Consider the following 25429-nt stretch of genomic DNA (forward strand, 5'->3'; position numbering starts at 1 on the left):
AACCCCTCCTATAGACATATGCACATCATCAAGTCAGGTAATCTTCTTTAAAGCTCATGAAGACATAATGAAAAAAATATTTATACATATATTTTCTAGACTTTTTTCTTTTGTCACGCTAAAACACTGTTGACATTATATAGACTAAAGCCATCCCTTACCTGCCTCACTGTGACTCAGCAGAAGTGACATTCTATATAAACCAGCAGAATAGAGCCAATGTATAGGTGAAGGAAGCAAGTTCCAGGAGACGACAGGATCAAACTGCACGAAAGGACACTTACATTGCAACAAGTAAGTATATGAGTAAATTTTTGCACCTTATCACAGAGACTGACTTGTATGGAATGGAGCAAAATAACTGTTTCTGTTTCATTTGGAGGATGAATTGCAATGGCCAACAATTCAATTTAAACAACTGTTCATTTTTATTTCGGATTCTATTTGCTCATGTTGTCATTATAACGCTTCAACATTTGGAATTGTTTTTGCATCTTGTGTAGCAGTAAGGTAGCTTCAGAACCTATAGGGTAGATGCACTATACAATTCTCCATATTGCTCCACCCAGCCAGATTTGTTGTAAAAGTACTGTTACCCTTTAGTCCTCATGCACACGGGACGTTTTTACAGCGGCTGTTTTTGGCTTTTGGTGTTTTTTCTACAGCTAGTAAACTCCCCAAAATGTTATCCTATGTGTCCATGCACACAAAGACTGTAATCACCTTTTTTTGGCAGGGGCGCTTTTTGGCTGGAAAAAAAATCCAGAACTATAGTGGGTTTCTAGAGGAGTTTTTAGCAGTAAAAATGCTCTAATGCTGAAAAAGAGTTAAACGCAGCGAGCCGGCGTTTTCAGACTTTTTTTGAGCAAAACAAATTTATTTTTTTGGTCAAAATAACACTAAAAAACACAAATGTAGAAAACATTGCAAAAAGTGGCTAAACGTTAATGCAAAAACGCTGAAAAACTTGTGTTTTTAACGTGACTTTACACTGCTAATGGTAACAGCGTTATTAAAACGCCTAGTGTGCATGGAGCCTTAAAGTAAAAATAAAATCAGTTTGTACGTTTTAATAAACTGTGTTAATTCTTGCATTATCAGAGTTCTCTTAACATTCTCTAACAGCCAATTTTTACTCCTGCTTAGACGTTGTTTAATAAATGATGTAGTTTAACTCCAGGTCTGTGATAAGCGGTGTTAGATAGCAGCGTGTTAGCACTGTGTTAGGGAGTGAAAGGAATGTGTGGAAGGTTTAGCTAGCTAAACAGCATCCATCCTGTGTATAGAAACCTATGATCCACATTACGGAATCATAGATTGTTTAAAAATAAAAAATAAACACATGTAAAAGCACATGTGCACCCTTACTAAAATTATAAAGTGTGTATATATATTCCCCTATCATCCTTCACCCTAAAGGATCATAGATTAATCCTCAGAAATTAGTTATGGGGTTAAATTAAAACTTAAAAAGCATACATACCTTTACGAAAATAATAAAGCATATATGTATATAAAAGATTTTTTTTTATATTCCCCTGCCATCCCTCCCACCCGTAGCTAACTGCATTCATCTCCAAATACATTTCTTTTTCTCATTACTCTAAGTTCACACCAGAGGCGTTCCTAGGGTTGGTGTCACCCTGTGCGTAACATGTGGTGTCACCCCTCCAGAGAGGAAGGAGCGGTGCCGGTGTAGTGGTAAAATGAGTCTCCCAGACCCGTGAAGATATGTATCCCCTGAAGCAATTGTGCATGTGTCGGTTTCAGGCCGAAGAAGCCGATCTCCGACTTTAGCACAGAGCTGCCACAGTTAACCCCTTACAGGTGCAAACTGTTGAACCTATACGGGTTAACTGATCTTGCAACCCATAGTGATCCACAGGATAAACAGGTACATTGCCATAGTATCACTGTAGTTATCACAAAGACAACACAGTAAAGTGAAGGAAAGAGATATTTGGTTCCTACCTTAGTTAACACAGTTTATTAACCACTTGCCTACCGGGCACTTATACCCCCTTATTTAACAGGGCAATTTTCAGCTTTCAGCGCTGCCGCACTTTGATTGACAATTGCGCGGTCATGCAACATTGTACCCATATGAAATTTTGATCATTTTTTTCCCACAAATAGAGCTTTCTTTTGGTGGTATTTAATCACCACTGGGCCCTTTACTTTTTGCGCTAAAAATAAAAAAATTGCAAAAAATTTGAAAAAAAAAAAAAAGTTTCTTTGTTTCTATTATAAAATTTTTCAAACAGGTAATTTTTCTCCTTCACTGATGTGCGTTGATGAGGCAGCACTGATGGGCACTGATAGGCAGCACTAAAGGGCACTGATAGACAGTACTAATGAGGTGGCACGGATAGGCAGCACTGATAGACAGCACTAATGAGGTGTCACGGATAGGCGGCACTAATATGCAGCACTGATATGCGGCACTGATAGGTGACACTGATGATGGTTACTGATAGACGGCACTGACTGGCATCGATGCTGGGCACTGACTGGTGGCACTGACTGGCAGCACTGCTGGGCTGCACTGGTGGGTGGCACTGGTGGGTGGGCACAGGTGGGTGGCACTGGTGGGCACAGGCGGGTGGGCACAGGTGGGTGGCACTGCTGGGCACAGGTAGGTGGCACTTCTGGGCACAGGTAGGTGGCACTTCTGGGCACAGGTGTGTGACACTGCAGAGTGGCACAGGTGGGTGCACTGCTGGGCACAGGTGGGTGATCTGCTGGGCACAGGTGGGCGGAGCTAGTGGGCGCACTGCTGGGCACAGGTGGACGGAACTTGCGGGTGGCACTGCTGGGCACCGATCATCAGGGCACTGATCATCAGTGCCCTGATGATTGGTGCCGATCCCCGCTCTGACAACTGCCGGTTCTCGGCAGTACTTTCCTCACGATCTGACAGCGTGAGGAAAGTGCAGCCGAGAACCGGCACTTGCATTTCCCTCTGATCAGCGTGTCATTGGACACCGCTGATCACGTGGTAAAAGGCCGCTGTGATTGGCCTTTTACCACATCACGTGATCAGCTGTGTCCGTAGGACACAGCGATCACGGAGATCGCCGGGTGCGCGCCCCCTGGGGCCCACAGGAGAGCGCGTTCTGGGAGGACGTCACATGACGTCCACTCAGAACTGGCCGGCCGCAGTGCAGCCGTCATTCGGCTATCTGCGGTCGGCAACTAGTTAAACACCTCTCTAGAGAATTACCACCCTGATTTGCTGTCATAAGGCTTAACACAACTTATCACCGATGTGACGATCGCACGTCAGACCCCAGCCCTTCTCACCATAACTCATGACCGAAGGACTAGCCAATCTAAAAACGCAATGTCATGCGCGTAACAATGCCATGCCCAGCTGCTCCCTGCACAACGATTTTCCAGCTAATGGACCACAAATGTACCGGCAGCCTGAGCGCGATTGTTACTGGGTCAGGTTAATTATGCAATTAACCCTTCACACTGCCACCACCTTCTTTTTATACAGAGAAAGAGGAAACTCGGCAATATCAGCAATAACACTAGGATGGTTGAAATAAACGTCTGTATACCACTGTCACCACAGACAGGTTATACAGAGGGTTAAACACACATAGTAGCGCTCTTTAGCGGCAGGAATTCGTAAATTGCATTAAGGAGCTTTAGAAACAGTTCAACACTTTCAAAAAGTAAGATTTATTACTAAAAGGTCAAAAGGGTGCAATAAAAATATTTACAGAAAAAAGATGTAACCAATATATATAAATATACAGAGAACAACAGCACAGCAAAAAGATAACAGAAAGAAAGTTAGGTAGATAAGTACTTGCCAAAAAGTCATGGGTTAAGCAGATCAAGTTTCAGAGCAAAAGGGCACCATCTCCCGAGTTGGTTCTGATGTTAAAAGGGAGATTTCTTCAACTTCCACTCTTAGGCCTGACAGCCTATTTTGTATTCCCCCAGAAGGGGGTGTTTCTGGAGCTAAGCACCAATGCCTCATTTGGGGAGGGGTGTCTGGGTGGAAACCCAAACTAGAACCAAAATATCTCCTAGCTCATATTTTGGCTCATACCTCTTCCTAATAAGCAGACGCATCTGCCTAACAGTTAGATATGAAATATAAAATACAGACTTGAATGGTTCAAGAGATGTCATTTTCTGCTTTCTTATATATTCCAGCCAAAGAGAACGACATATCAAACTGTTTGTCTTCTCGTGGCTAATCTGAAGATATGCCTGGTTTTTATGTATTTGCCATATTCCAAGATATGAGACATAGGGGAAAAATGAATTTAAAAGTGTTATCTAGTTTTTTACTCCTCTGGAATGTCTTTGAACTCAGGGGAAGGCTTGGGTTATCCTTTTCCGATGTGCCAGATTGCACAGGTTCTTTAGACAGCGAGGCCCCAGCTCGGAGCCCCCTGCTGTGCTCTGGCCTCCTGTGACACTCCTCATCACTCAGGCCACATGTCACTGTAAATGAACAGAGAGGGAGGGGGGATGATGGGACAACATGGGGAATTCTTAACAAAATGGAGGGTTGGAGCAAAATGGTTGAACCACATCCATCTCTGTGTGCACGCTTGCTACAACCCACTTAACACAGTTTATTAAACGTACACCTTATTCTAGTGCATCAAAACAAAAGATTTGCAGGTTTGTTTTCTTTGTAAGCAGCCACAAACTGAGTAGAAAAGTTTGGCCCTGCCAGCATGCTGTAAAGAAGGACCCATTGCTTGCAGTATGTGAAAGCAGTGGTCTCTCTGCTGAGGTCCAACATGGCCACTTCCCAATTAGATTTATAGCTCTGCAATCAGCAAAACTCACTTTCCCTGCTGATTGGAGAGCTCAGAAATCAGCAGCAAGATATTTACTTTCAGACAGAGAGAAATGTTCCTTCTCTACAGCATGCTGGCAGTGGACAGGCTTTTCTACTGAAAAAGTTTTTTATTTATTGATTTATTTTTACTTGGAGTGTGGGGTTTATTCTAAAGTTGGCTATACACTAGTAGAATTTTGAGAAACATTTGGGAGCTTCTGGTGCCGCTTGAGGTTGGTTGTGAATAGTAATCTCCCTGCCGGCAGAGTAGAAAGAAGGGAACAGTGTCCCAAGTTACTTCAGAGACTTGGTAGTGTATTCATTCAGCCACTCCTCTGGCCATGTCCGCTGACGCACTTCGCCCCATCAATAGAGGATTGGTCATAGAGGTAACGCATTTTGCTCTGCCCATAATAGGGGGCTTGGTCACAGAAGCCTCTGTTGACCAAGCCCCCTATGGGTGGGGCAAAACGCATCATAGGGCATGGCTGGAGTGGCAGCTGAGGTCATCCATCACACAGCGTCGTTCTCTGACTCCTGGCAATCGATCTGAGCAGTGTTCACCCCCATATACACTAGTAGAATTTTGTTTGAAACTTTTTTTTGATTTTCTAATCATTAGTGGGGTAAAATCGACATTTGTCTTCGACAGCAATGACAAGAAAATTCAAAGGCGCGGGATGGAAAATGTTTTTTGAACATTTCTAAAAGTGACTGCTGTTTTTTGCTTGGGAGTCCAGAGTAGATGGTTTAAAGGCAAATTTGTTCTTATTATATTTTGCATCAAATTTAACAGTACAAAGCATGAGAAATAATGATACAATGGACAAGTAAATGGACAGAAAAACATCACAGGCATGGCTATGATTCATCTGGATGAATGAAAAGGATTCCAAACAATAGCAAGATGGAAGAATCAATAACGCATATTACGGAGATATGAAAAAACATAGTTTCAAGGGGAGCATTCCCAGGCGAGATGTATGGAACAAAATGAGATAACTCTGTATAACCAAGAGTATAAACCCAAACAGTGAAAAAAGAAAAAAAAAATCGAAAGAAAAGAGAAAAAAAAGAAACCAGTTGTAAAGATAATGAAGGAGAAGAAGAGCGTGTCAGGAGACGGAAACAGAAAAAAGCAGAGTCAAGTTGTCCCCCCACCAGTATTCCATTGGAGTGACCCTGCCGCCCACACCCTGGTACGGGCCGCGGGGCCAAACCGGTGAACTTGCCAAATTGAAAATGAATCAGGGGAGCAAGGCTCAACTCCATTAAGGCACGACAGGGGAACACAAATATCGGAGAGTCGAAGAGGAGGAGAAATGGAGCCAGACCGACCACAGTAACTTATGTTTATCATAGGTATCATTGGCAAACGCAAGCATTTCCTCCATACGCATAGTATCGGAGTAGAATGTTTAAAGCAAATGTTTTTTGAAGTACTTTCTGACATCAATCATGACAATTTTCCTATGAATGTTTGTAAGAACATTTGTATGAAAATCTACTAGTGTATGGCCAGCTTTAGACATAGTTCCAAGCAGTGTTAAAGTAGTTCTAAAGGATTTTTACATTAATTCATTCCTTGCATTGAGCTAAAAAACCTTCCACTGTATGTTCTCCCCCTCCTGTATCGATTCAGTGCTTTACCCTGCTGCAGGTCTTCTCTCCTCTCTTTCTGATCTCACAGTCATTGCTGAAAACAGTGGGGGCCATTGGCTGCTGCTGTTGTTAGTCAAATCCAGTGAGCAGAGAGCAGGAGTGTGACCTAGCCGCACTGTGTGTGTCTACGGACACACACTGCCTGGCTCGGGAGCGAGCCCCCATGTCTGACCCAATAGCCAGAGACTTGCTGTGAAGGCAGAAAGAAGAGAAGCCAAGAGCTGCAGCTGGGGACCCCAGAAGAGGAGGTTTGTGGCAGCTCTGTGCAAGGCCATTACACAGAACACGTACGTATTTACCTGTTTATTATTTTAATGATAACAAAATAGACTTTACAGTCACTTTAACATTGAATATATAAATTGGCTTAAGTCAACCTAAATTAACTGATATTCTACTCTTTCCCCCTAGTGCCTGGATTTACACTTACCTACTTCCCAGTCAGAGGTAAGTGCCCCATGATTTTTTTCATTACTGTTCATGAACTGAAATTTGAAACACTGTGTGATGTCATCACTAGGTGGAGTTGTTGGTGGATGGGACTTTGAGTTCACTCGTTTGTTCGCCTCCAAGTTTTAGTGTCTTATGAAAGATGAAAGGTCGACCATAAAATATTGTTGTTTGGTTTACCTCTGCTGCAAGACCAGTGAGTGCCTCTATACCTGTTTTGGACTAAATGCAGAAAACTCCTTATATTCGTGGAAACAAAAATATTTTATGCAAATTATTAAAGTGTATGTCTGGGCAAAATTACAAAAAAAAAATCTTCATATTTTATTTTATATATAAAACAACCACTGTTTGGGAATTCATGAAAACAAATGAGCAAGAGTAATACACTTTTGTCACCATGCACCTAACCCACTAAGAACTGGTTCACACTACTGCGGGTGATTACGGGAATTGCACCTGTTTCCACTCTCTGTCATTTATTTATTTCAGGTACTTATATAGCGCTGTCAATTTTATGCAGCACTTTACATATATATTGTACATTCACATCAGTCCCTAACCTTCAAGGGGTGTACAATCTAAGGTCTCTAACCTAACTCACATTCATACACTAGGGCCAATTTAGACAGGATCCAATTAACATACCAGCATGTCTTTGGAGTGTGGGAGGAAAACCATGCAGGCACAGGGAGAACATGCAAACTCCAGGCAGGTGGTGCCATGGCTGGGATTTGAACCAACAACCCTAGTACTGCCAGGCGGAAGTGCTAACCATTTAGCCACTGTGCTGCCCGTGCACCCCCATGCATCTAAAGCTGCAGTGTGTTTATGACTGCGGGAACCTCAGGAAAATGGCATGGTGCAAAAGCTGCTTTGTTTTAAAAATGGTATATAATCAATAGAGAAGATGGGACTTTCAGGGTGCATAGACATGAATACCACACATTAAAAGTTAAATGATTTTTATTTTGTATTTTGGTAAAAAAAACATAAGAAAGGAAAAAATACAAAAACATAAAAACAATTTTAAATCTAAGAATACCAACTGAGATTCAAACTTGGTTAGGTTAATGTAGTATACTCCCTACATGTTTCACCCTCATGGGCTTCTTCAGGGGAGATTTTTTGAGGAAATTTTTACCGCCAAGGCAGTCCTGGATGTGAAAGCTCATGGAGCTAGAAGAAAATGACCTAAAAATTCTTAATTGGCCTTTACGTCCAAAACAGTTGTAGAGGATATAATGGGCATCAGATATCTGTTAAATGCTTTAGGATATATAGGTATAACCTAACAAAGATCTATTTGACCTATATGTTTAAAACCATAAGAGAGGAAACAATGGACACCAAACATCCATCTATGGAAATTGAAGAGAAATATAGAAATATGTTCTGTCTAGAGGTCTAATCTGCTTAAAATGTCCAAATAAGGTTGAAGAATATAATGGGCATGAAATATCCATCCAAGCATAATGGGATTAGGTTGAAAGATATAATGGGCATCATATATCCATCTGTTAAATATTGCAATTCAAGTAGCAAGGAAAACGTAGGGAAAAAGGATTTTAATTGAGGATCAATTTTCAATTCCACCACCAGATATCAGCAAAGGACAAAAGTCCAGACGATATTAGCTCCATTCAGATCCAAAACAGCCTCCAAGATACTCAGTGTGCACTGGTGATTAGCAGAAAGTCACTCCCGTTCAGATTAACTTTGCAAACTGATATAGCCAAACTGATTTTTCTTCAGATCAGAAACAGGTAGGAATCTGCAAAAGAGTTTGTTAAAATCCTTGCAAAGTACAATGAGCACCCAGAGGGGATTGTTTTTGTCTCAAAATAAACAGACCACCTGTCTGTTTACAGCCAACTGCCATTCAATCCACTGGAAGAGGAACAGATTCCAATCCATCTGTTTTTGGTGGATTGGATGTAGGTTGGACGTCTGTTTACATCCTTCACTCCATAGAGGAAAATGGATGTTCTGATTGGGAATTGACAGGCGGATCTGATTGGAATGTCCATGTGAAAGGGACCTTAAAGATTCACCTCAATGATGATCTCTCTGTTGATTTCTTTCAACAGAGTTTTCCTATTTGTGTTTCTTGTGAAATGATATGCCTGTTCCATTGCTTCCCTACTGTAACCTCTATGGTAAAATCTTTTTCCTATCGTGAACCTTCACATTCAATAAGCTCTAGAGAAAATTCCTTTGCAAAGTGAGCAGCCTAATTGCTTTTGGTAAACCCTTTTTTTAATTATACAGTAGAACAGCCTTTCTCAACCTTGAGGTTCTTCAGGGGTGCCTTGGCAAAATGTCAAATTGCCCAAAACTTGCATACAAGCCAACGGGTGGAACAAGCCTGCCTTTTAGTTACACAAGGCCACAGGTTTTCATTGTGCACCATTACGACCTTCTAGCCACTGGCGTCCTAACAACCAATGACATCATTAGTTGATAAGGAGGATGTTGGTTGCATGCACAGCATGTTGGTTTGACCCTCCCCTGCCCTCTCCATCAGTGCTGGGGTCACATTACCCCAGTGATGGAGAAAAATGGAGGGAGAAGAGAGACTGGAATACTAGTCGGTACCAGTGTGCAAAAGTGTATTTGCTTTGGTAGAATAAATCGCCTCTAATGGGTGTCCTACATGTGTGGATGTTGCTGCAGTATATAGAACTATTAGAATAGTTTTTCACATTTGAATTAGAATGGGGGTGCCCTTTTAAAATTATGGAAAGTATTGTGGCACCCTGTTTTAGAATGCCTCAAGACTGTACATAATGTTAAAGGGTGCCCTGACTGACAAAAGGTTACGAAACACTGCAGTAGAAAGCTGTAATGACCAGTGTGTCCCTTTTTAAATATTATTTTTTATTAACAAGTTCCCTCTTGTTTTGATTGATATCTCTTATCATAATGAAACCACAATATATGCTTTATCTTCTTTATGATTTTCAGTTGCCTGTAATAAATAGTTTTTAGCAGGTATTTTGCCTTTGGTTTTCAGTAAGGGTGGAAAATGCATAGCCTTGAGTTACTGAGATATCAATACAACAAATGATAGCACTTGATAGAATACAAGTGTCTGTTGCTTTGAATATCATCAAACGCTCATTATGCTGTGTGTTTATGTCTCCCCTTGCCCGCGTCTCCTCACCTCTATGATTAAGTGAAGTCTGGTGGGTGAAAGGAGTGCAGTCAGAATTTTCTTTTGTATTTGTGCAGTCTGTGGAGCATAGGATGAGCCTCTGCTGGTGTACAGTACCCAACCTTATATAAAGTGGCCTGATTTGGGGCTTGGTAGCAGCATACACCAAATTGTTTGCAATTTTTGATTTCAGTTGAGGATGGAGAGATATTTTCACAGCAGCTTTAGGCATGAGAGAGAAGACAAATTAGACATTTTTAGCAAAATACATATTGTAATTATATCCCCTCTTAAGTGATTCTAAAGGCTTTTTTTTTTAAATAACAAACATCTCTATACTTACCTACTGTGTGTAGTGGTTTTGCACAGAGCAGCCCAGATCCACCTCTTCTCAGGTCTACCACAGGCGCTCCTGGCCCCTCCCTTCTGCCACGTGCCTCCATATACAATTGTGTCCATTCACACAAGGAGCAGCGGCTTGGCCTCACCCCTTTCTCTTCTCATTGGCTCACTGGATGTGATTGACAGCAGTGGGAGCCAATGGCTCCAGCTTCTGTGTCAGCCAATGAGGAGAGGGAGTCCAGCCCACCGCTGGAACGAGAGGGGGCTTAGGTGAGTATTAGGGGGGATTGGGGGGGTGCTGCACAGAGAAGGTTCTTACCTTCATGCATAGGTAAAAAACCTTCAGTCTCTACAAGCAATTTAAGTGCCTCTTCTCCAGAGTAAATAAATGTAATCTATGTAATCGATCCTCATAGCTGAGGTCCTCCATCATCCTATTAATTTTGTTGCTTTTTGCTATGCACTTTCTAATTCACCAATGTCTTTGCTGAGGTTTGGTGACAAAATCTAAATGGCAGATTCAAGATGAAGTCAAACAAGTGTTTTATAAAGAGATGGGTTTCTTGATTTAATTTTTTCAGTACCTGCTGATAAGACAAATATAGTTATTTGCACAAATTAAACTTTCCAAAGTTACTTTACACTTCCCTGTTGATCTCATCTCCAGGTAGAGCTGAGCCCATCCGGCTGTTGCTGGCTGATCAAGGAGCCTCCTGGACAGAGAAGGAAGTTCAGATCGGTGATTGGTTTGCTGGAAAATGTGAACTGAAGAAGACTGCAGTGAGTGATACATTTTAATCAGAAATTCTTGATGTATTTTCATTCTCCAGCTTTAAAGGAAATTATGAGAAGAATTATGTGAGAAGTCATTGTTGAGATGGTTTTTGAAGGTGCAAGCCCAGGGCCTTCATCCTGGATCCACTACTTAAGTCAATGACCTGAAATAGGAGTTTGGATGACTCTGTCTGCATATTTATTCCAGGTCTGTAACTTCGTATGTGAAAAAGCAAAATTGGGAGCATGAAATTGTCCAATATGTCTTGATATACTGATGCCTTAAGAGTTCCCTTCACTGCAACTAAGGGGCCAAGCCCAACCCCTGCATAACAACCCCACACCATAAGCCCCCATCCACCAAACTTTACACTTGGCACAATGCAGTCAGGAAAGTACCATTCTCCTGACAGCTGCCAAACCCAGACATGCCCATTGGATCGCCAGACAGCGAAGTGTGATTTGTCACTCCAGAGGACACGTCTCCACTGCTCTAAAGTCCAGGGGTGGCGTGCTTTACACCACTGCATCCCATGCTTTGCATTGCACTTGGTGACGTAAGGCTTGGCTTGGCGATGAAAACCCATTCCATGAAGCTCTCTACACACTGTTGTTGTGCTAATCTGAAAGCCACATGAAGTTTAGAGGTCTTTAGCTATTGACCCTGAAGACAGTTAGCAACTTCTTCACACTGTTTGCTTCAGCATACTAGTACACTATGACATACTTACCTGCAGATGGATCACTCCAGCGCCACGCTGATAAAGCTTTCCCTGGTTTCCGGCAGCTTCCTTCTTTGCCCAGTCTTACTTACAAGTTCCCGATCTTCAGACACTTGAATGGCCAGGCCATGGGTGACATCACTCCCATGCATGAGCGCGGAAGTCACATTGCCGCGGCATTTAGCGTGGTCCGTAAATGTGGTCTGAGCTGCGCATGTACAGCTCAGAGCACATTACATGCTGACAGGCAGGGGGGTGAATTTATGACAGAAGAGACCACTAGGGTCTCTTCTGTTGAAAAGAACCCCTGCCCGTCAGCGGATTTTCCATTCCAGGACTTTACTACTACTTTAACATATCATCACAGGATGCTGCATTAGGTGAACTTCACTGGCAATAGGTTTTTATAGGACTTTGCAGGGGGAGCACGAGAAAACTATAAGTGTAGATGCTTTCAGTGCTTTTCTTTCAGTGGGAGCCATTATTATTATTATTATTATACAGGATTTATATAATGGGAGACAATACAGCAACAATACATTTCAATACAAGAGGGTTAGTATATTTATTTTAAGTCTATTGCTGTTTCACTAAGTACAGGGCAATGGTTTCTACTAAGGTTTTGGCAGGGTATTTGTTTCAACAGAAGGAATGAAGATCTGAGGAATGTATTATTTTAAAATTCCAGATCAAAGCTTTATATAGGTCTTTCACCTTCTTGTACTGGTCTAGAGTTAGAACGGATGTGCTGGATCTTATTGTAGAGGTTTAAATCCAACCTTTTTATGGACTGTTGCAGTAACAGTTGGACAGCAACTGGAAACTGAATGATTGCATTTGGCAATGCGTGTGTTTCTTTTAGACGGTTTAAATGATCACCCACTCTCATTTTCACATACTGTATAAAAGTGCTTGTCTAAAAATCTATAGTGCTACTCAAATCTGTTCAGTAAAAACACCCTTACTGGCATTTAGGACACTGTCATTGAACAGGGCACAGCAATTGAATGAGGCTTAGTCCCACTGTGACACTGTAATAAACCTGGATCACACAAGTTTAGAGATTAGGCTGTTCTGTCCGATAAAAGTAATTGCAGCCACCTTATTGTGGCCTCTATTTATGACTTTACCTTAAGGCTCCATGCACACTGGGCGTTTTAATAATGCTGGTAACGTTCGTTGTGTAAAGTCACGTTAAAAACGTGAGTGTTTCAGCGTTTTTGCATTAGTGTTTAGCCGTGTTTTTTTGTGTTTTAGCATTATTTAGCATTTTTTTAAATCTTTCTTACTCAAAGTCCAAAAACGCCAGTTTGCCTCATTTAACCACATTTTTCAGCATTAGAGTTCTTTTACAGCTAAAAAACTCCTCTAGATACCCACTAGTTTTGGGTTTTTTTCCAGCCAAAAAAACGATGATTACAGTCTATGTGTGCATGGACACATAAGATAACATGCTAGGGAGTTTACTGGCTGTAGAAAAAAATGCCAAAAGCCAAAAACAGCCGCTGTAAAAATGTCCAGTGTGCATGAGGACTTAAAGTTTAAAGTGGCTAACACCTTCCTGTGAATCTCCGCATAGGCTTCAGATAAGTGCCAGATATAGCAGTTTTGTGACTGAAGCAGGCGTGTTTTAGGCAGTGGAAGATCTAAAAACTTTTTTCAATTGCTATTGTTTAATTACTCAAAATAAGATGTTTCTGGAAGTTGTGTGTGATCCCCTTCCTGCTGCTTGTCCTAATTACTTGAATAAGTATGCTTGTGGAAGATAGGCATACGTGTTTAGTGGCCAGTGGAAATTCATTATGGTGATTCTGGCAGCGCATGGTAGAAAAGGCTCTTATGGGCCAATGCCTGGTCCTGCTTCAGGCACTTTTTGATCATGGGGAAACTGACATCTGGTTCCCGCTCAGGAACTCGGGAAGCGACTCCTGTGCTGGCAAACATTGTTTCCTAGTTCATTTATTAATGTGTTGTAATATTATTGTTACAATGTATTTACACTAGTTCTTTTATGCGCTAATGAAAATTTAAAAAATGTATAAAAGTTATTCAATGACCTACTAAGTCTTTATAGAACCTAATTAGACCTACAGTGGGGCAAAAAAGTATTTAGTCAGCCACCAATTGTGCAAGTTCTCCCACTTAAAAATATGAGAGAGGCCTGTAATTGGCATCATAGGTAGACCTCAACTATGAGAGACAAAATGAGAAAAAAATCCAGACAATCACATTGGCTGATTTGGAAAGAATTTATTTGCAAATTATGGTGGAAAATAAGTATTTGGTCAATATCAAAAGTTCATCTCAATACTTTGTTATATATCCTTTTTTGGCATTGACAGAGCTCAAACGTTTCCTGTAAGTCTTCGTTTCTGTTATTGAGATTAAATAACTCTATCTGAATATAAAGTATACACTAACAAACCAATATCATCTTCTTAGAAAAAGTACACCCCTTTCTAAATAAAGTTAAAATATCAATTGTTGAACCTTTCTGTTAGATTCATGTGAAAAATGTATTATATGAGTTTCTATGTGTTTCTACTCCTCCTTAGTATATTTTATGCATGTCTGAACCTGGAAACCTTATCTCTCCTTCCACAGTTGGAATTTCCCTGCATTGTGCTGTGTAACTTATGCCACAAAATGGCATGAAGTAGTGATAAGGGCAGGCATGTAGTTGGTGAGGCTTCTGCTAATGACTTGCATATTAGCTGCTCTCCGTTTGGATATGTAAATAAAAATGTGAATTGGTATAAGTCATTTCAGCACCTTCTTCTTGCTAAACTCCTGTTTTGACTGCAATACTTTTGAGTTCCCTAATCGCTGTAATATTCACCTTTAATCTGCTGCCCCCAAAGTACTTTCTTTTTGCTATAATGTTAGTCTTCTGGATAGCCTGGAAGACTGAGGACAGACTGTTAGTACAGGGTGTCATAGGGCTGCCCACTGAGAGGGTGTTAATACAGCAAATGCGGCACTGACATCCTCATGTTAGTACTGCTCTTTGTATCACTGAGGACCACCAGTCACCAGGTGAAGATCAAAGAGGAAGAGGATCCTGTGGCATAACCTGATAGACCTGAAGAAAAAAGTAAGTAATAAAAAAATAGCATAAAATACTGTTAGGGAAAGTTGAGAGGAGGGAGAAGTGAGCCCAGAGTTGGCCTTTACGATTGCCTATGTCTTCCAGTTCTCTCTTCTGCTTTACACCCACCCATCCTTTTAATTTTCTTTCAATCTCCATAACAATATTGTCTCCTGTAGGTCTTTGGACAACTGCCTAAATTTCAACGCGCTGACTTTGTTTTGTATCAGAGCAATGCCATCTTGAGGTACCTGGGACATGAATACGGTGAGCGTTCTCATATTTTATCTTTAGAATATTTAATTACACGCAAATATTATTGCAAAGGTCTAGGAAACACAACCTTTCAGTAAAAAACACACTATAGTGAAGTTTAGGTCAAACAAACACAACAAATTACCCAAATGTTTGGTAAAATATAAAAGAGTAAATAGATACCCAACATGTCAAACCTTAAATTTGTGTGCGCCTATGAAATGTGAAAGACTTCAGTAACCTTCAAAAGCCCCTACAGGTCATCAGTTTTGTGTTACGGAGGAGGTCTTGCACTAGGATTATTGCTTTCACTCCAGTGTGTGCGTGGCGATATGTAACATATGTATCGCAAGTGGCGTGTTCATTCGTAGGTGCCCTGACGCATACGTATATATAGGGATGGGGGCCTCAAATTTTTCGGGGGGGGGGTGCTTGGGGGTAGCTTTATTTTTTTGCACGTAAAAAAAATCTTTTTTACTTTTTTCATCACACATGGGGCACAAAGCCCCCTATGTGATTATTTTCAGGTGACAGATTCTTTTTTAGACCCTGCATCTCTCCTTTTGGGCTCCACTGGGTGTATTGCAATACATTTATCCCCTGATAGAATAGCCGTGGAAAGTGACAACGGTGACCAGGAAGTGACATCATATATGTCACCCGGAAGTTACGTCATATGTGACGTCATAGCAAGAAGGGGAAGAGAGCAGACTTTTCTCCGCTCTCCTCTTGCCCCCCTCCACCCACGGGCACCTGCCATGTCAGCCCCAGGCCCACAAATTGGAGCCCGCAATACATGGAGGGAGTGCATGTGCAGGGGGCACCGTTACTGGGGCTCTGGATGCAACCAGGTGGCACCACAGCTGCCTGACTGCTTCCATCTGACAGGCAGGAGTCTGCCTGTCAGTTTTATACACAATCCCGGTGGCTGCAGCTACCAGATTGTGTATAAAACCCCCGTTGCTGGAAACGAATAGTTTAAGGATCCATGCACACTAGGAGCTTATTTTTAAGCTAGTGTGCATTGAGCCTTATTATTTTATGCAATTCCCTTATTTTCTTTTAAGATATTCTTTAGAAGAATACTGTCAAATTTTAAGGGGCTATGTTTCTAAATAAAAAAACAAGCAAACAAAGCTTCCTGCAAAGTAGGAATGTTTTATACCCATCCATCCCTTCACCCTTTTTTCAGATCTTCACTCTTCTTACGGTACAGCCATCGAAGATCATGGTCCCTATTGTGCACTGTGGTTACATCTTCTAGTCCAATAACCACTGTGTCCATCAAGAATGTAGGGGTGGGTAGATGTAACCACAGTGCACAAAGGGACATCCAACACACCCCGAAGTCATAGACACTTAAAGTATAACTAAAGGCAAACCTTTTTTTTTAGTTTTGGTAAGAGTGGAGAGGGATTCGAGTTTATATTGCTGTCTGGGCCCCGTTAGGGAGAATCACCCTCTCTATTTGTCCTGTTTGCCATTATCATTGAAAGTGAAAGTAAAAGAAAATCACAAATTTTGTGATGTCACCAGAAATGTAATAGAAGGGAAATCTTCCAATGGGGACACTGGTTCTGGTGACCTGGGGTTCCCCAAGGAACTCCCTTAATTTTCAGGGATTTCCTCTCACTTCTTGTTTGGCTATGGGACAGGAAGCAAAGGGAAATCTCCGAAATGGGACACAGATGGAGAGAAAAAAAATCTGACGGGTTATAAATCTCTCTTGCTTTATCCAAAATGAAAATAAAAGTTTTGCCTTTAGTTTAAGATTCTGATGGAGAGAGTGAATAGGGACTTGCATTAGGAGAGTACTGACATTCTTGTTTCACATAGGGAGCTTTTTGGATAGCTTCAGAGTCAGTGAAAATGTGATATTCACAGCTAAATATGAACATTTATTCAAGCATTGCGAATGACATAAACAAATCACAGTGTATACTCGCTTTACGCACACAAAATATTCCCTTTAAGTGTATTGATACATAGTTGAGTCTAACACTTATCCTATGAATTCTGCAGGAATTGCTGGTAGTACTAAAGAAGAAAGTGCAGTTATCGACATGGTGAATGATGGAGTGGAAGATTTGAGGCAGAAATTCAGCCGCTTTATTTTCATGGAATTCGTACGTATCATTACCACAGGTTACTAGAGGGTGAAATCTGTAAAAATGAGTTTTAGCGCTCATCACTAATCTTCTCCTTCCTTTATAAATTAATTTAAACCAATAGACTTTCCTCATAAAGTTTGCACAATTTGCCATTTTGCAGGCAAGTTTTTTTCTGTATTCCACTGTATGCAAAATACGTATTGACACATGTAAAGTTATCATTATCCAAATAATGTGAGCAAATACCTGCTTAGCAGTGGTAATAAGCAGTATCCTATATGCTGCCCATTGTATTGATAGTATTAGACAGGATAAAATATTACTAAAGGCCCTATATGACAGTCTAAACAAGTACTAAATCTAGTTATTGGTGATGCGAAAACCTCATTAACCACTTCCATACAGGGCACTTTTTCCCCCTTCCTGCCCAGGCCAATTTTCAGCTTTCAGCGCTCTCACACTTTGAATGACAATTGCGCGGTCAAACAACACTGTACCCAAATTAAAGTTTTTTCTATAAGCTTCTTCACACAACTAGAGCTTTCTTTTGGTGGTATTTAATCACCACTGGGGTTTTTATTTTTTGCTAAATTAACAATAAAAGACCGAAAAGTTAAAAAAAAAAAGTTTTTCTTTGTTTCTGTTATAAAAGTTTGCAAATAAAAAATTGTTCATCATAAATTTAGGCCAAGATTCTGCTACATTTCTTTGGTGAAAATAACCCAAATTAGTATTTATTATTTAGTCTGTAGAAAAGTTAGAGTTCACAAACTATGGGATATATCTGAAAATTGATCAATCCTGAAGTACTGACAGCCAATCTAATTTCTTGAGGACCAAGAATGTCAGAACAGTACAGATATCCCCCAAATGACACCTTTTTGCAAAGTAGACAGTCCGACATATTTCATAACAGGCATGGCAAGGTTTTTGAAGTTGTAATTTTTTTTGTCATAATTTTTCGGAAAATTAAGAAATTTAAAAAATTATTTTCACAATTTATTTTTTTTTTACATACTGTCACCAGTTCAGTACATCATCATCAAATACATGGTATGGCGGTGATAAGGGACACTGACAGGTGACGGTACAAAAAAAAATGATGGTTTGTTTTCAATTTTTTTATTATTATTTATTTTTTTCTCTTTTTAAAGATTTTTTTTCATATTGCACTATGACCAAAGTAGTATAATGTTACCATAGCAACATTGTACTACTTTGGGGAAGTGATCAGTATTTTTTTTTTTTTACACAATTTGCTTATAGCAAAGAATTACTTTGCTATAAGGAAGCATATACCTGAATGAAATAGATTAATTCAGGGTTTTTTTTTTGTGATTAGCTGTGATTTGGCCACGGCTAATCACATGACACAGCTGGGCTATGATTGGCCCAGCTTGTGCATGTGATCACTGTGACCAGTCACAGCTAGACACACTTGTATACAATGGATGGCTTCCTTTCATGCCATCCATTGTATACAACTGTCATGTGACCTGCTGTGATTGGTCCAAGGTACAGATCTCGCCACAGTGCAGCCCTGCGGGAATGCGTAATGCTTGTTCTGGAAAGGACGCCATATGGCGTCCACCTGGAGGAAGGAGCTGTTCGCCTGGCCGCCATCTGGTTATAGGCCGGGTGGCAGCTAGTTAAGTAAACAAAAAACTTCCTTTAATTTCCTGTAGTTAGTCAAATCCTTCTTAATTTTATCTCACATGCACCTCCTTCCAGACACTGCAACTCACAGTGAAAGGCTTTTAGCAACAGAAACAGTGCTTTGATCCAGAAAAAAAGTGGGCAGGACTAGGTGTGGCCATGTTCTGAATGACAAGTTACAGGCTTGTGAAAAGCAATGACAATGCTGATAGCCATGTCCTCTGCAACATTTTTTGCATCCCTCTTTACTGTAAGCAGGCACAGCCTAGATCAGGGGGTCTCCAAATTTCCTAAAGAAAGGGCCAGTTTACTACCCTTCACACTTTAGGAGGGGGGGCAGACTATAGCGAGTAAGAGTAGAAAATGCATCAGTGGGAGTAAACTACGTCTCAGGCTTAATGGTCAGTGGAAATAAAAACTACACAGCACCCGTGGTCAGTAAGAGGAGGAATAGTGCCCCATCATTGGTATTAGTGGGAGGAATTATGCCTCATTATTGGTGTCCATGGAAGAAATAGGACCCTAATGTTGGTGTCAATGTGAGGGAATGGTGCCTTATCATTGGTAATATCTGTGGGAGGAACAGTGCCCATGGGCCGCAGTTTGGAGACCACTGGCCTACATGAAAGTGGCAACTCTGCTGTGACATCAGGAACAGTGGAGCATCATTGCCACACTATCAGAGGAAGCTGAATTAGGTGGACTTCACAGGCAGACTCAAAAGATATTTCTAGGACTTTGTGTGGGGACTAAGAGAAAACTGTAAATGTAGAAGCACTTATAACTCCTTGCTGTAGCACACATTTTTCTATTTTTTATTATGTATAAAATTGTTAGCCTTCATAAACTCTTCTCCTGCATCAAGGTTCTAAACCCCGCATAAAAAGAGCAGAGCATCTTCCTACCTTACAGCCCAGCCTCCATCTTGGAAGTAACAAAGATCCAAGCTGCAGAATGGTTTAAAAGGTGCTGGAAACTCTGGTGAGGTTACTTCTCAGGGTTCCTTTCCTAAATTACTGAGTGAAATCTATATTTCATCAAGCTGCAAACATGATACAGCATACAGTATATAAAGGTATAAAAATGTAAGGTGTTAAAAGGGTCTCTTTTGCCCATCCCTTCTCAACCAGGGATCCTCTTGAGGTTGCTAGGGTTCCTTTAACTGTGGGTATAAAGTACCTCTCCCACTGGCCACCAATGTAAGGGGGCACTTTTCCAATGTACACATAAGCACCAGGGCATGTAATGGAAAGTCCAGACATTTTTTTCCATTAAAGAATATTCTTTACTGCTGACATTATAAAAGTGATGACCGAATCACCAGTGAAGGAGACAAGGATTGTAATGGTTTTCATAGACACGACAGTATATCATTTTACAAGCCATTTTAGCATGTATTATCACATTTTGAATAATTGGCCTCATGATGTTTAAACATAATGGTCTTTTTTTAATAAAACTGGAGAGTGCACAATCTGGTGCAGCTCTGTATAGAAACCAATCAGCTTCCAGGCTTCACTGTCAAAGCTTAATTGAACAAGTTGAAGTTAGAAGCTGATTGGCTGCCATGCACAGCTGCACCAGATTCAGATTCAGTGCACCAGTTTTAGTAAATCTCCACCAATGTGTCCACTCCTGATCATATATAATGCATGTTTAAAGTGTTAATAAACCCACAACAGTAAAATCAGTCTGTATATTCAGTAAAGCATACTCACCGTGGAACCTAAGGGGTCAATCCTAGGCATTGTGTATATAAAGGATGTTTGATTCTGTCTTCTCTGATCTTCCCCTTCTTCTACTTCCCCCAATCCATCTGCTAATAGAACAGAGCTGTGGGGGCAAGCTACACATGCTCAGCTTGATATTTTTTCTTGGGAGAGTGCATGTGATCAGCATAGGGTCAAATCAGCGCTGTCCAGACAGATGGTCAGGGGTTATGCAGCCTCCTAGGACAATCAGGGGAAAAAGAAAACGCCTCCTACAACCTTTAACCAGTGCTCTGTTGGACACTGATAGAAGTCACATAACTGCTCTAACTGCTGATGAAAAAAGGTATTTAGCAGTTTATATTTACTACAATAATTGCATTTCCATGTTCTGTGTACTGTGGGAGACCAGATATAGTGAATGCAGGGTCCTGGGTTTAGTATCATTTGCATTTTTAAGTCCTCTCAAAACAGTCATAATTCTTTGAACGTAAAATGTTTGAACTCTTATAAGATGTATTCTATTTGAAAGAAAAATTAGCTTTATCAATAAAACTGTGTGAGTAGTCAAGCAATACGTTCAAGATGGAATCCCTCTGACATCTCTACAAAATGTGATAATGGATTGTAAAGTCTAAGGCCAAATCTTTTTTTCAATTTTGGACGGAATAGGGAAAAGTTAAAACCCATGTAAGGTTTTTTTTACCATCTGTGTTCCTTTATTACTGCTTTTGTGACAATACAAAATTTCACATTTTCATCACTTTTGGTCCCGGTAACAAATGACACCAGGAAAAACAGATAACGTGACAGACAACCATAAAAGCCTGAAAGAGGTTCTCACCTCTCATCACTCATCACATATTCATAATGTTAAAAAAAAAGTTTTAGCTTTAGATACACTTTAAGTATACCTTAATAATATGTATTCATATATAAGGGTAGATTTACTAAAACTGGTGCACTCAGAATCTGGAGCAGCTGTGCATGGTAGACAATCAGCTTCTAACTTTAGCTTGTTCAATTTAGCTTTCACAATAAAACCTGGAAGGGGATTGCTTTCAGTGCAGAGCTGCACCAGATTTTGCACTCTCCAGTTTTAGTAGATAAACCCCACAGTGTACATTCTGTATCTAATGTAGAAAGCATGGTTAACATGCAAGAGTAACTATTTCCATTTCACAGGAAACTGGGAAGGAGAAATACCTGCAGGATCTACCTAATCAGCTGTCACCATTTGAAAGGATTCTTTCTAATAATGCAAATGGAACCAAATTTGTAGTGGGAGATAAGGTAACGTAAGAGAAAATAAATTATTTTTTCTCCAAAATCTGTTTAATAATTAAACCTTTACACCTTTCTTGCAAAAGTAACATTGTAAGAGGAAATTCTAGACACAGCATACAGTATATACTGTATCTACCGCTCTTCTAATACTAGATATCATACAATTAGAAAGCAACAGCACTAATTTAAAGTGTAACTCTACCCCTAACTACCTAATATGAAATATGAGTGCAATGTGTAAACTACACTCACTTCAGTTGTCCTCACTACTTAAAAGTCCGGGAGTGACCAACGATCAGAACTTGAAGTGCTTTCCTCATTCTACACTTTACTAGAAATCCGCTGCAAAGAAACACTGCTCCGGGTTGGTCAGCAACAATCTGCCACAAGTGCACAATGAGGTGCTAGCCCAGCATAAGATAAATATCAAAAAGGAGTAAATGCATTAGTGAGTTACATTCGCTGCTTACTTCATTATGTTTTTACCCATTTTTGCTATTTTTCTTCAATAAAGGTGGTCTTTTCAGTAATGCAGCAATCTAGACTTTCTTTGCATTACTAGAAATCAGGCTACAGGTTCTGGAAATGTATAACAAGTAGTTACATAGTTAGTCTGGCTGAAAAAAGACTAAAGTCCATCTAGTTCAACCATAAAAACAAAAAAAAAAAGTTATAATCCTATACCCACAGTTGATCCAGATGAAGGTAAAAAAAACCCAGCAAAGCATGATCCAATTTGCTCCTGTAGGGGAAAAATTTCCTTCCTGATCCCCTGAGAGACAATGAGATATTCCCCGGATCAACTTTACCTATAAATGTATGTATCCAGTTATATTCTGTGTATCTAAGAAAGAATCCAGGCCTTTTTTAAAGTAACAGAGAAAATGTCTGAAGAAATAGAATGGAGTTAACAAGTTAAACTGTCCCTACCTTGCTCAACAAGTTAATTTTAATATTTTAGAATGGATATGCCATTGTTGATGATACACCTCCATGCACACTAGCATTTTTTATAAGCTCAAAAAACGCTAGGAAAAAAAACGGTGGATGAAAATAGCTTTTTTGTGTCTGTTTATAGTAGTGTTTAGAAGAATTTAGGAGTATTAAGTGTTTTTTTTCTGCCCAGAGAAATGATCCCAACAACTCTACAAAAACAATTTTTTTTTTTGCTCCTAAATGCTTGAAAAACACTACTAGTCTAAAATAGTGTGCATGGACACATAGGATAACACTAAATTGCTGATAACAGCTTCTAGGAGCTTAAAAAAATGCTAGTGTGCATGGAGCCTACTACAAAAGAATTCCAACCAGAATGACAAACCTGCTACATGTCCAGTGAAAATGTGAAATCTGTCTTTGTAGTGGAACTTTAGTCAGAATATTAAGTCCTGCTAGATCAATTCAGGCTGGCCCATTTTGCAGTTATAACCTGCAAATTTAATGTAAAACATTAAAAATAAGTGCCTATGCTGTTTAAAATCCAGTAATACACTGTCTCATCCTGCTGTGCACATGCTCAGTTGGTCCCTATTTTTAGGCACTGTGCCAAATGTGTAGAGGCTGATGTGCTGATAGCCTGAAGATTTAATACTGTTCAGGACTCTGGGCTTCAGAAAATGGCAGCCTTCAGCAAGAAGAAACAGGAACAATGCTGGAGGCAATTTACAGCACACACTAATTTTGGTAGCATAATTATTAATGTAGAGTGTGTATGTTTCTTGCTAAAGAACTTTTTTAATCAAGTTTTTTGGGTAAAGATCCTCTTTAATTTGCACACCTACTTGAATTTAAAACCAAATGGACTATTTAACTATTGGCATTAATTGATTAAATAAAAAGAGAAGAAGCAGAATCAGAAGTTTATCACTAGATGATTTATTTTGGCTTAAGCAATGGTAGTCTCAAGCTGGGTGCACACGGGTTAAAAATCAGCCAGAAATTGTCGGTTTGGTAGGAACCAGCTGACTTTTGGCCTATGTGTACAGCTTCCTGTCCGTCAGAAGCTGGTCTCACAACCAATGTCTGATGAATGAGCATGCTTGAGCACCAGCATCCAATTGAAATCCAGCAGTGATCAGTATGTCCTATTGGGGGACACAATAGCACAGCAGGGTAGATTGCTGTACTAACATCGCATGCATTAGTACAGCGATCTGTCAGTATTTTTTTCCGTACGTGTCAGCTATAGTGGGTTAAAGCCAAACTGAAACAAACATTTCTCTTAGTTTAGTGATATAGTTAGAGTTTCTGTCAGGTTATCCTTACCCTTATTCCTGTCTTGGTGGCCTACCAAGACAAGAAGCAAGAAGAAAAAGTCCTCAATAGGGCCTCAGCAGTAGAATATAGTTGTGAAATAAAAATAACATATAGTTGGGAAAGGTTAGAGTTAATGTTTCATGCTTTTGTTGTTACAGATCTCATTTGCTGACTACAATCTCCTGGACATGGTTCACTGTCACCTTGACCTTGATCCAAAATGCTTAGCTTCCTTCCCTCTCCTGTCAGCTTACAGTCAACGCCTTGACAAACGTCCAAAGCTGAGTGAATACCTGAAATCAGAAGCCCGCAACAAGCGTCCTATTACCCCTAAACACAAATGAGCATGTATTTCCAACATCGAGGCTGAAACCCCACTTCATAGTTCATGTCAAGATTCAACTTCTTCAGGACTATCACACAATTTAAAGGCAAAATAAACTTTCATATGTTTTGTACCATTGAATGTTTCTGTTGCAGTTGATGCACCTCCTATGCCTATACCAGCTTTTCTCAGATATTTCTCTCTTCATGGTTTCATGAAATGCTAGGGTTTCTCCAAAGGTAGCTAGGGGTTTCTTGAGCAATGAGTGATGTTTTTTTTTTAATTCTCAGATAAGCTATCACTTACACAAGTGATCTTTTCCGGTATCTGAAAGGTGAAATTCTTTCCAATGACTACCAGTATAAGGGGGCACTTCTTCCATGACCATCAATGTCACCAAATGTCTTTTCCACTCTCCAACAATGTAAGGTGACAGTGCAGATTTAACTGTATTTATTTTCTGGCCATTTGTTTTGTTTCATTTCTTTATTGTTACTGAAAATAATATAGTCATATAAAGCAGCCCTAAGTACGCAGCATTCCTTATTTTATTTATTCCTATATCGACAACCTACTGTTCACTCTAATGCTCACTCACTCATAAGCTGTAGATATAATATTAGTAGGGCTCTGTGAGGCCTAAAAGTTATTTCAAGGGTTCTTTCATGTTAAAAAGGATGAGAGACGGGTTTATACTGTATATATTTTACTACCTTACATAATATATATTATGAACAATTTGATTTCTTCATGCATAATCTCATTACATAAATAGTCTACAGAACATAATATAAAGTCAGTATATTATTAGATATGGAACAT

At 40.1% G+C, this 25429-nt stretch overlaps 1 protein-coding gene across 1 annotated transcript; it reads left to right on the forward strand.

Annotated features, from left to right (window-relative positions):
• Positions 1 to 174: 174 nt before the first annotated feature.
• Positions 175 to 24748, forward strand: LOC149454435 (glutathione S-transferase P 1-like). Its single transcript, XM_089687579.1, has 7 exons — positions 175 to 294; positions 6887 to 6922; positions 11092 to 11204; positions 15188 to 15275; positions 17286 to 17389; positions 21925 to 22032; positions 24441 to 24748. Coding segments are annotated over exons 1-7 (636 nt in total). The 5' UTR covers positions 175 to 293; the 3' UTR covers positions 24627 to 24748.
• Positions 24749 to 25429: the final 681 nt, after the last annotated feature.

This window comes from Staurois parvus, unplaced genomic scaffold (genome assembly GCF_062004578.1).
Source record: "Staurois parvus isolate SC_StPar_1 unplaced genomic scaffold, SC_StPar_1.0 ptg000430l, whole genome shotgun sequence".
In the NCBI taxonomy this organism is placed as follows: domain Eukaryota; kingdom Metazoa; phylum Chordata; class Amphibia; order Anura; family Ranidae; genus Staurois; species Staurois parvus.